General features: G+C 41.3%; 2 protein-coding genes across 3 annotated transcripts in view; one reads left to right on the forward strand and one right to left on the reverse strand.

Annotated features, from left to right (window-relative positions):
- Positions 1-4,320, reverse strand: part of LOC145444987 (MAM and LDL-receptor class A domain-containing protein 1-like) — a 148,614-nt gene extending 144,294 nt beyond the window's left edge. For both annotated transcript variants that reach the window (XM_080323071.1, XM_080323070.1), the window contains exon 1: positions 4,312-4,320. The gene's annotated coding sequence lies outside the window, so the exon portion shown is untranslated. The remainder of the gene's footprint in view (positions 1-4,311) is intronic.
- On the forward strand, positions 1-7,253 carry LOC145444990 (mitochondrial carrier homolog 2-like). The gene is made up of 8 exons (XM_080323075.1): positions 1-210; positions 292-398; positions 3,061-3,147; positions 3,204-3,261; positions 4,759-4,870; positions 5,344-5,437; positions 6,827-7,015; positions 7,077-7,253. Exons 1-8 carry the CDS (start codon positions 36-38, stop codon positions 7,179-7,181), a joined length of 927 nt encoding a protein of 308 aa, XP_080179201.1. The 5' UTR covers positions 1-35; the 3' UTR covers positions 7,182-7,253.
- Positions 7,254-11,366: the final 4,113 nt, after the last annotated feature.

Raw genomic sequence — 11,366 nt, forward strand, 5'->3', positions numbered from 1 at the left:
AGCTTGATGCATGGTATAAATAACTATCCCAAATTATGAGTTACATTGATTACACAGGCTTGTCAACAAGCCTTTTCGTGACAGCATTGGGCCACCCCTTGAGTTATGTCAAAGTCTTGATGCAATTGGGACATGAACCACTTCCCCCTGTGATAAGACGAAATATTTTCTTCCGGAAGCGAGTTCAATACCCGACTGGATTTACGTATCGTAAGTATAGTTATTTTTGTATATTCATTCAGGGTAATTGAATAGATGAAAGATTTTCACCTCTTGTTTCCTCTTATACAGTGAAGCATATAAAAGAAACAGATGGATTCCTGGGACTTTATCGAGGTCTTTCTTATCGATTTCTGGCCAACATATCTACTACAGTTACATACCAAGTAGTCCAACAGGTACATATATGTATAAAATATAGTAGAAGATATTGCATTGATCTTGAAGGCTTGTTCGTTTGCATTTGGTCATATTTTTTTAATGTGTTACCAATCATGCGGGGTAAAGTTATTGGCAATCACAAGGTGCAACTTGGAAAACAATCAAAACAATCCTGTGACCAGGCGCATGAAAATTTTTCTACTGAGCAACGTACCTCTCAGCATGTTACTTTGACGAGTGCCTCACCCTGCTACTACCTATTCCATTATAAGCATGGTACACGTCAGTGTTGGGATGACTCGAGTCATGACTTGACTCGAGTCAGACTCGAGTCAACTTTTTCGTATGACTTGACTTGACTCGAGTCACTTTGCAAAAATGACTTGACTTGACTTGACTCGACGCTTCAGAAATGTGGATTGACTCGTGACTCGGAGAAAAATTTACGAGTCAATTTCAAGTCATCAATAAGTAAATGGTGTCAACTAAATCACTGTATCATGTGTATGTTCGGATTATTCGCGATATGCTGGTGACACTTGTGAGAGCAACCAGTCATTCACTTATTGTACGTTTGTCTGGTCCTCGATTGTTACATCACAAAGAAATTGACCGCAAACGAAATGATTACGGCTCATGTTGTCGTAGTAGTAGTAGTAGATTAATGGAAACGTATCTATTTCTTAGTCGACTCGGCGATTACATTGAGCGGTGCTCACCTTTACCAACCCTCCTGTATGATTTAAATCGAATGAATATACTTCATGCGTTTATATTCTCACGGATGTGTAGCTGGGTAGTGTATTGTGCCATATCAATTTGTTTAAACTTCTCAAAGCTTCGTATTCGATCCTCTATTTTGGCTGATAATAACAGACTGTAGCATGTAACTAGTTAATCACGTATTTTATTAGCAGTTCTACGTGTGTGTGTGCGATACATCGCCTTTTTCCTTGTATATTTAACTCTATATTCGTTACTTGCTTCAAGCTAAATGGCCGATTAATCTGTCTTTCACGCATCTGGCAAAATGCTATGACTTTGAATCATCACTCATACTTCGAAGATCCAATTTGACTTGAATTGTGACTTGACTCGTGACTTGACTTGAGTTGACTCGACTTGCCAAAAATTGAGTGACTTGACTTGACTCGAGTCACCTTCAAAAATCGATTGACTTGACTTGACTCGAGTCAAAATCTGCAATGACTCGAGATGACTCGTGACTCGAAGGTAGTGACTTGATCCCAACACTGGTACACGTAGAACCGCTGTCATTGAGGTTTTTTTATTGTATTAAAATTATATCGCTATTGACGATACTCAAATTTCTCAAATATGGTGGGAACCTGTCTCACCTTCTGTTGAAGTAATATATGTTGGGCACACCTTGCATGCCCTAAAGTTTGCTCTTTTCAATTGAAATTTTAATGGCAAACGAGTACTGTTTTGCTGATTGTTAAAGGCTATTAGGACACGAAGTGTATGACCATTAAAATCATATTTTATTGCGATCAGGCCGGAGACACGATAATATAAATGTTCTTACCGTCATACCGTGATACTTCTAGGTTACGGTATCAATAATAATAATACCGGTAGCGATAAATAATCGGCATTCAGCAGATATATCATTTAATTAGTTACATCCACTAAGGCACGCGACATACAAGGCAATACACATTGCGTTGTAATAAACAGATTTCAAGATGTTGAGTCAACTATGTGCACTGGGCAGTCATCCGATCTGACTTGCAACTCGGCTCTGCTCAATTTGTTTGCGCTTCTTCCGTTTTTCGATATACCCCCGAGATCAAACATCAAAATTTATAAACGGAAAAATAAATCCTTTTTTCTTGTTGGGTATGGAATATTAGGGTTGGAAGTGGGTTAGCGTATCCCAATATTAGAGTTGTGGGTGAGAGATATTAGGGTTGTGTGAATGACGTATATCATGGTTAGGGGTGATAAAATCCTCGAACTAGCGTCAGAAACCCCCAACCCTAACATCCGTCATCCTCCAACCCTAATATCTCCGACTCATAACCATAACATCCCTCCCCCACAACCCTAATATCTCCCACTCACAACCCTAATATCCCTCACCCACAACCCTAATATATCCCACTTGCAACAATAATATCCCTCAACCACAACCCTAATATCTCCCTCTCACAACTCTAATATCCCTCCCCCACAACCCTAATACCTCCCACTAACAACCCTTAACGCCCTAATTCCATCGCCCACAACATAATATCTCCCACTCACAACCCAAATATCGATCCCCCACAACCCTCATATCCCCCACCCAAAACCCTAATATTGGGATACCGTAACCCACTTCCAACTCTAATATCCAGCACCCACAACTCCAATTCCATCCCAATCCCAACACAAAAAATAATTTATTTTTCCGTTTATAAATTTTGATCTCGGGGGGGGGGGTATATCGAAGAAGCGTTAATTTGTTTATATTTAAGCTTGTGACATGACGGTGACATTGATGTTGTTCATGATTTGTTTTCTTCAACACTATTATGTGCTTTCGATCTCATGGAAGCTATGAGTCTTGAGTCGTTCGTTATACTATTCCAATTAGAGTAACATTGCATGCAGTAGCAAAGCATATATGAAACCCGTATATGATCTGATGTTGCTTGTCGTTCATGTGTTTAGCAATTTGGCGAAGCAAAAATTGCCACTGCTGATAGTCCTGAAAGCAATGAAGATGGAGCAGCCTTGGCAAAAAGAGTGGCAGAAAAGGTTTGTTTTGAAACGAATTGTAAAATTTGTCCTGTAATCCATTCGTTTTCTTGCAGTCATGCCAGGAGACGGTAGCTAAATGCTGCGCAATTGTTGTGTCTCATCCATTTCATGGTAAGTACAGACGGACATTATGTTAATAGTTATTTAATATTCTTGAACCATGTTGAAAGTTAATTTGAAGAGAACTGATTTGTATCTCAATTTGCTCAAATACGTCATATAGCTCAGATGGGGAATGGAATTAGGTTGATAACATTCTCGTTCATGATTACAATAACCTCTCAGCCATAGTGATATTTAGGTTCATGCAAGATGAAAAATCGTTGATCAAAGTGCATAGAATAAAACTCTGTACCCACCTACCTACCCTAATACGGTTCATGGGCTATAGCCGCATAATTTTCGGCATGCCTTTGAAGATATAAAATATATTTCTTCTATTCTCCAATTCGGGGGTCAGCAGCCCCCGGCACGAAGTGGCACGCGACATGATTTGGTCCTTAGTTGAAAAGCTAACTATGACAAAATGAAAATGTTTGGCACGCTCGTGGGTTATATTTTGGTACGCTGTCACATATTAGCTACGGTACCGAACACAGTGGACTTGAAAACAACCATAGCAAGCAACCATAGAAGATCGATCATTGAAACGCGACTAAAATTAAATGATGCAAATAATACGTACATTAGATGATACGTCCAGAGTGGCAGCGACCAAAATTTATGCCCTTTTTTTTAATTTTTTTTAGGGGTAACCGGAGGAACCGCAGTAAACCTCCCCCCGTAACGCTTGTGACGGACTGTGGTTGTGAGCCACAGCACAAAAGTCACAAGCGCCGTAATAGGGCATTTATGAGTCGTAGGACTCAAAAGCAACCATCTCGGTTTGCTTCTGTTTTTCTTCCCTTCAAGTTTCGTCTGTTTACTTCAAGGTTCAAACAGTTGGCACAAGCAGGCTTTGGGTGGGGGCGTCTGCGGCCACTTGTCCCGCCGCCACCATACTTGTGCCTGGGGAGAGAGCCATCAATCTGACCGCATCCCCGGTGTCGGAATATGAAGGCCTGACAGCCATACTCTTCCTGGGTGTGAGAGTGATTGAAAGTATTATGGTTGGACCACTAGGGTTTCGCACCGCCCAGCGTCCAGTAAGGCGATGCTTACCTTAATACAACCAAAATTTATGCCCTTCCCGATCAATACTGTAATAATCACTGGCGTAACCGATGCCTTGGCTAAATATGACAAAATGAAAATGTTTGGCACGCTAGTGGGTAATATTTTGGGACGCTGCTTACGAAAGGTTGCCGACCCCTGCCTATCGAGAACAAGCGAATTGTGCACACGCTCTGCATGAGCGCTCATTTCAGTAACATATAGCCCGATACGTCCGTCTAGTAAGTTTTATAGAACATCTGTGTCTTCATTGACCGTACAATATTCAATCAATAATCTATTTTCGAACAATTGCCAAACAAAGGAAAAATAACGCCGGGCAACTTCAGGACGCTCAAAATGACCTTCGGATGTGTGACATCGATCCATGTAGGCCGTAGGGGTTCACGGCTGTCAAATCAATATTTAACCGGTCGGCCTTATTTGACTTTTCAGTCATTGCAATTCGTAGCATGGCACAATTTGTGGGACATGAACACTACTATGATGGTTTGCTGTCTTCAGTTCGTGAAATCTATGCAGAAGAGGGCATGCTAGGATTTTTCGTGTGAGTTTGAATGTTCACTGTTCTCATTTGCTCGACTCAATACTTAGTATCTTTGAATAGCCTTCTGTGCTGTTGATTTGATGATATTTGAGGACTGCTTTGCTACGAACAATGTTTTCATCGGCATGTAATTTGTTGATTGCGATCTTTCGTTGCCAATACGTTCATTTCATTATTATTCAAGCGCGATACAATGTTCTAAGATTCAGTTGAATAATTCAAATTTACACATTGGGTTCAACTTGCTGCAACCCCTTCAAATATGTACCGTACTTTATTGGCTCGAACAGGAGATTCTGTATTTTTTGACAATTGAAATTTGATATTGACTAGGCTAGACACCATTCGAACTTCATTGATATAGTTCAGTATTACGCTATTACCTATATAGCAAGTGCTGTCAAAAATTTGAATAGTCATCACCTCCACTTTTATGTATAAAATATGAAAAATATAAAATTATCTTTTTGTAGCGGTTTAGCACCAAGAATCTTGGCAGAGGTGGCTCAGATCTGGATTTGCAACATGCTGACTCACATAGTCAACAATTACGCTTTGAACGGTGAAGTAAGTACATCGTGCTCTGATAAACACTTGCCCTGTAGCAGACGTCGTTTGTCACTTGTTCAATGTCGTGGCATACGTGTCGCGTATCCACAACAAGTAAGGAAACTTGTATTTTGTGTATCCCCCACTTTCACGGCCGAGACGACTTGAAATGCTAGTAGAAAACGTCAGGTGTGTTTTTATTCTCTCGCACCGCTTCGCCTAGTGATGCTCAGCTGCCGTTGGTTGATAATGTGCTCGGATAAGCATCAGTACGTTATGCGAAATACCTAGTGATAATTTTTGTCAAGTTTCGCCTTTTGCCGGCGAGGTTGTACTGACGCATTTGTGGGTATGCTGGGTATTGCTTCGGCGCCTATGCATGTCGGTATTGAAATGTACAGAATGATGGACTGTTGGCATGGGAAAGAGTAGTCGGGTTCAATCATTTCAACATTTAAATATCAACAGATGTTATGCCTGAACAAAATTATAACCGGCCAAGTGGTAATGGGTTGGCGCCCGACCGTTGTTGAAATATCGATCACGAAAAACAATTGAATATTGTTGAATAGTATACGAATATTTTGAACTGACACTCTACCGGGGTAATCTTCAGCAACTAGTAGAGAATTGGAAAGAACATCGTATATCAACAATCATCACAAAATATGACGTCACCAGCATGAAATTTCGAATATGAGAGCGTTCAATGTACAATTTTTAGATGGTGCAAGAATTCTTTTTCCTGACACAGCCTTGGCTGGTGTATTTTGATAAGGGTCGACTCCAAGGCACACAAATGAAGTTGTGAACGGCCCCCTCCCAACGATACGAAATCTGTCGTCTCGATAATTTTCTACACAAGCGCGATTATCCAACAGATGTTTCCCAATGGCAGAATTTATGGCCTTTGATTGTTGAGCATCAAGCTTGAGCGAATGAGTTAAGGGTGAGGTTTTCACCGAGCGTGATGCGTGTGTCCTAATAAATCTGGGGACGTGCTGATTTATACGTTCCTGCAAACGCTTTGTCGTTCTTCCCACGTAGCCACAATAGTAGATAAACATCGGCTTCGATGTCCAACGGGTAGTTTACTGTCACACTATTGTGTAGAGGTGGTCGGAATGGTCAGCGTTGCTACTCAAGAAGTAACACTCTCGAGCTCAATTACAAATAGAAAGAGAGATTTCCAGACATTTCTAAAACATATCAGGATTACTTTATGTCGAATTTGAAAATGAAAGTTGTGATACATTGGCGCCAGAAGCTACTCTACGGATTCGATGACCTCACAAAGGGCTGTAAATACAAGATATGAATATTGGGACACAATATTTATATCCAATACCAGTCTTCGTTTCATAATATCATTGTCAAACGTATCATTGGAGTCTCTTATATTTTAAGACCGACATGTCTGATCTGCGACAGTACACGACAGCCGTCACGAGCTTTATAGCCAGCACTCTCACTTATCCTATCTCGCTCACGTCAAATGTCATGGTTGTGAGCGGTAGTCGGCTCGCCGCCGGACGACCGCCCAACATGACGTGCTACGAGGGCTGGTGGCAATGCCTGAAAGACCTGCGTGCAAGGGTGAGCGAACTGGCGTAACAATCGTGTTCCTGAAGTAACACATGCTGTTTTGTGTTATCAGGGATTGTCAAGTCGCGGAACGAGCCTAATTTTTCGGCCTGTGATTAGATATGCTGTTACGGCGACCAGCGTGACGCCAATGCCGCCTCCTCCAATCCCCAAGTGATTGGATGAATTTTGTTTTTGTACCGTATATCGAGAATACCAAGAAATCATGCATAATACACTCAGTATCTGACTCAATAGCCTTGATTATAATTCAGCGTTCTGTATGCTTGCGATATTTCGGAATGCTTGTGGTAATTGAGATATTGTCTCAAAGCCGGGGCTTTGCCGAAGTACCGATTTGGCATGCACTATAGAAGGAGGAACTAGCCCAGCTGTCCCGAGCGAGATTGAGCTAAAAATAGTGTAGGTCTAACTGAGCGCGTAAATTGTGAGGCGTGCTCTTGTATCTTTCGTGCTTGCTGATTGATTGATAGTGCTCGCGATCTGCTCGTTAAGCAATTATTGATTAACCTTGGACAGAAACACTATGACATTTCATTGCGTTGCTGTTGCTGCACAACATCGTAAATGGGTCGCCGACGACGTTTCACATCAAAAAGCAGCGATGCCGTAATTATATCCTCTTTTTTGCTTCGAGTTTTCTGCTACTAGTTTAGGGTAAACCCCGGACTGTAACTGCCGCACCCCAAACCCTCCAATTATGGGACGAGCTCGAAGGTGGCTCAAAGTAATTTCGAGTATTTTTAAAAAATTTATGGCGCTAGGCGCGAATTCTATTTTTATCATTGGGCACTAGGGTGGTTCAAAAATAACCTTTTTTCCTGAATCTTGCAGGTTACTTGATTAAATCGTTAGGTTGCCTTAAAAAACGACGCACACCAAATTTGAATTCATTCCAACCAATATTCGCGGATTTCGTAGAGTTTGAAAATTTTAATTTTGCCTAAAAATGCAAAAAAAAAAATGTTTCAAATTTTTCTGCCAACCTTATGAAATTGTTGCGCTGTCTTCGAAAACGATGCAAAACAAATTTGACTCAATTCGAAGCCGTAGAAGTGGAGTAATTTCAGTTTTTCTTTGATAATTCTGGGATTATCCTTGATTGGTGGATCATCTCAGAATTATCATCAAAAAACTTGAATAACTCCGCTTCTGCAGCTTGGAATTGAGTCAAATTTGTTTTCCATCGTTTTTGAAGACAGCGCAACAATTTCATAAGGTTGGAAGGAAAATTTGAAAAAAAATTTTTTTTGCATTTTTAGGCAAATTCAAAATTTTCAAACTCTACGAAATCCGCGAATATTGGTTGGAATGAATTCAAATTTGGTGTGCGTCGTTTTTTAAGGCAACCTAACGATTTAATCAAGTAACCTGCAAGATTCAGGAAAAAAGGTTATTTTTGAACCACCCTATTGGGCACCCTTCCCCCAATAAAAAAGAACAAGTGATTTATAGAAATGGGCATTTCGGCGTTGGACATTGCCGCGCCACGGCGATCATATTGACCGATTCAATCATGGATTATACAAAACGTTCGCGCGTTCAGGCGAAATAAGCTGCCTCACTAATGAACACAACGTATTGGTGATAAGTAGCGGCAAAAACGTAAAGCCTGATAGGGGATCTGGGGTAGGGGTTTATCACCGTATGGGGGAGGCAAGCCCAATGTTTGGGAGGGGGCTGACGAAGTGCTGTTTCGGTCCTGGGTAAACCCACTATCAATAATCCTCAGATTATATTTTCATCTGATCAAGACACACTCAATATACAATGGGATGTAATGAACAGATAGGATGATGCCGAAAGACCAGACGGTCTCTTAAACTGGCTTCCACCTCGACGTATTGCCCGATGTCACAGTTCTTTTTTGATGTTAATCTCAATTCCGCGGCTCTTTCTTGCTCTTTCCATTTCTTGTGAGTGCGTTCATTCCTCGGGTCTCTTTCTGGTATTTTTGTCGCCGTAAGAACAGCGCAACGGGGAAAGAGGAGCCCAGATAAACCTCCGGCGCGGAATCGATCCCTGGCCGCCCGGGTAGCAGGCGTTTATCGTCACCACTACGCTAACTAACCCGCGGACTACACGTGAAAACCCTGTTTGTTTGTTTTTGGAACTGCCGGGAAGGTCAATAAACCACTAGCCGTGGAAACCGGGTTTTTATTCAGACATTGCCGCGAAGGTTGACTAAAAAATAAATGGAAAAGATAAACTCACCAAGAAACACAATTTTATGTATAAATTCCCCGTTTTTGTGTCTGTTATTGAAACTTTTTGTTCCCCATTTTTCGGACCTCAAAATATGGTAACCACTACTGTCAAAAAGTCGTGGACCAGCATCATCATCATCATTGGTTTATTAGCAATTTTTATCAGTTCAATACACCACAAAATGATATGCAGTGAAAAGAGCGATGCAGTGAAAAGATAGGAAGGTGTCGAAGCGACTTGGAGTAGACTATATGGAATCAGACACCTACCCTGGCCTAGGCGATAAAAGATGAGGAGGCATGCACACTGAATGAAAAGTAAAGAAGAAAGTATGTCATGGAGGGCGAGATCGACAGGTCAGTTGTGGTCCGGTAATCTTGAGCATGGACTAGCATGCGAGTTACAATCAGAGGTGGTCGCGCAGTAACGAAGTACTTCTACTTTTTCGAAGTACTCAAGTAGTTTTCCTGTACTTCTGCGACTTACTCAAGTAGATCTTATGTTCGCTACTTCTACGTCGTAATATTTTGTGATCTGCACCTTTCGCATAACTCAATTTGCTGCTTTTGACAATCCATGCGAGCGAGTTATGATCGTTTTCATAACTACTTACTTTACTTTAATATATTTGTAGTCAGTCAATTCTACTTCTACTGCAAGTAGGTTTAGGTTGCTTATGGAAGAAGTACTTCTACTCGTACCTGAGTAGATTTTTTTCGAGCTACTTCTACTTCTACTTCGTAGCTTTCTTGACTACTTTGACCACCTCTGGTTACAATTTATAAACACGTGGAGATCAGTACGGCCTTGAAAAAGTCAGTTTTGTATAGGAGTGGAAGTATTTGAGGGGTACAAACGTACGTTTCCAATGGATAGTAGTAACAAGGCTTATTCAATATATTTTTTAAGTAGGCCTACTGCGGGCCAGATAAAACGTATTAGGGGCCGCATATAACCCCGCGCCGTACCCTGCACACCCTGACCTGTAGCATGTTAATAAGATGGATACACCTTACAATGCACACTGAATGAAAAGCAACAAAATATTATGTAAAAAAAGGATCGGCAAGCGATGAAAATGCGGCATATGTGACCGTAGGCAAAGTCAATATGTCAGCTCAATGTCCGCCGTCCGGTAATCTCGAGCGCTGCTAATAATCGTTGGAATCTGCATGCATTTTGACATGGGACCATGGTGGACATTGAACATAATCGAAGACGACTTCCGGCGACATTCAGTTTCACAGTTGTTGTGGTTGTTCATTTGATAAAGCAATTGAGAAATGCGTTTTTTTAAATTTCGACCCAAACATATTGTAATTAGACGAAGAGGACGAGCATGAGCCGTGGCATGCTTTTGATTCCGAAATGAAGAAGGAATTTTGCGGAGCAGTGACCTCAATCGAACTGATAGCCTACATAAACTTGGCAATTTCCAGCTTGCTCATATGTGTTATGCATAGAAACAAAGAATGTGGAGAATGTATTCCTTGCATAAAACCGTAGCATGCATAAAGGCTAAGATGAAACGAAATATATTTTTGAAAAATGACTAATTGGTCACAGATCCAGGCCGTAGCAATGGTGCGGAGAAACAGATAGCGTGTAAGGTGCTAGGTCAGACCTCTGGGCTTCAACCCGTAACTCCTTAGCAGGGATTAATTCCGAACCGCCAGACAGTCCTAGCCCAACCCGAAGTAGTCTAAACCAACTCATTCTATTTGCCAGACCACGGCATTACTTAGCCATACCGAACCCCCGTGATCGTCAGCTATAGAGATTGCTCAATATACAACCACTGTAGTCCAACCCAAAGAATTCTTTGGTCCAACGCATCGGTCTGCAACTCTACTAATTTTGCTTGAAGGACTCCAGTGCTCTTCAAACTTTTTCGCCGTGGTAAACCCTTTTATCGTTTACTCGAAACCCATACACCCCTGACCACATAACACAGCGATTACGTGTAGAAAGCCTAATACAGGGGTGTTCATGTTCAACCTTTTTGCTATTCGCGGCCGTATTTCGGTTATATATATAGTATATACTGATATAGCATATACGGCAGCATTCCGGCGGAGAGTCGTCATGACCGATCTGCGAACGTCATATACTCATGTTAAATTGGCTACTGGAA

Source organism: Botryllus schlosseri, chromosome 8 (genome assembly GCF_051294905.1).
Source record: "Botryllus schlosseri isolate E-star chromosome 8, Bs_hap1, whole genome shotgun sequence".
Lineage (NCBI taxonomy): Eukaryota > Metazoa > Chordata > Ascidiacea > Stolidobranchia > Styelidae > Botryllus > Botryllus schlosseri.

What these genes read in the sequence shown, in the direction of transcription:
- LOC145444990 (XM_080323075.1), top strand. Translation starts at nt 36, where the DNA reads ATGAGTTACATTGATTACACAGGCTTGTCAACAAGCCTTTTCGTGACA. An exon ending in CCCGACTGGATTTACGTATC is followed by an intron (nt 211 to 291) that starts GTAAGTATAGTT and finishes CCTCTTATACAG; the next exon opens with TGAAGCATATAAAAGAAACA. An exon ending in TGTGTCTCATCCATTTCATG is followed by an intron (nt 3,262 to 4,758) that starts GTAAGTACAGAC and finishes TTGACTTTTCAG; the next exon opens with TCATTGCAATTCGTAGCATG.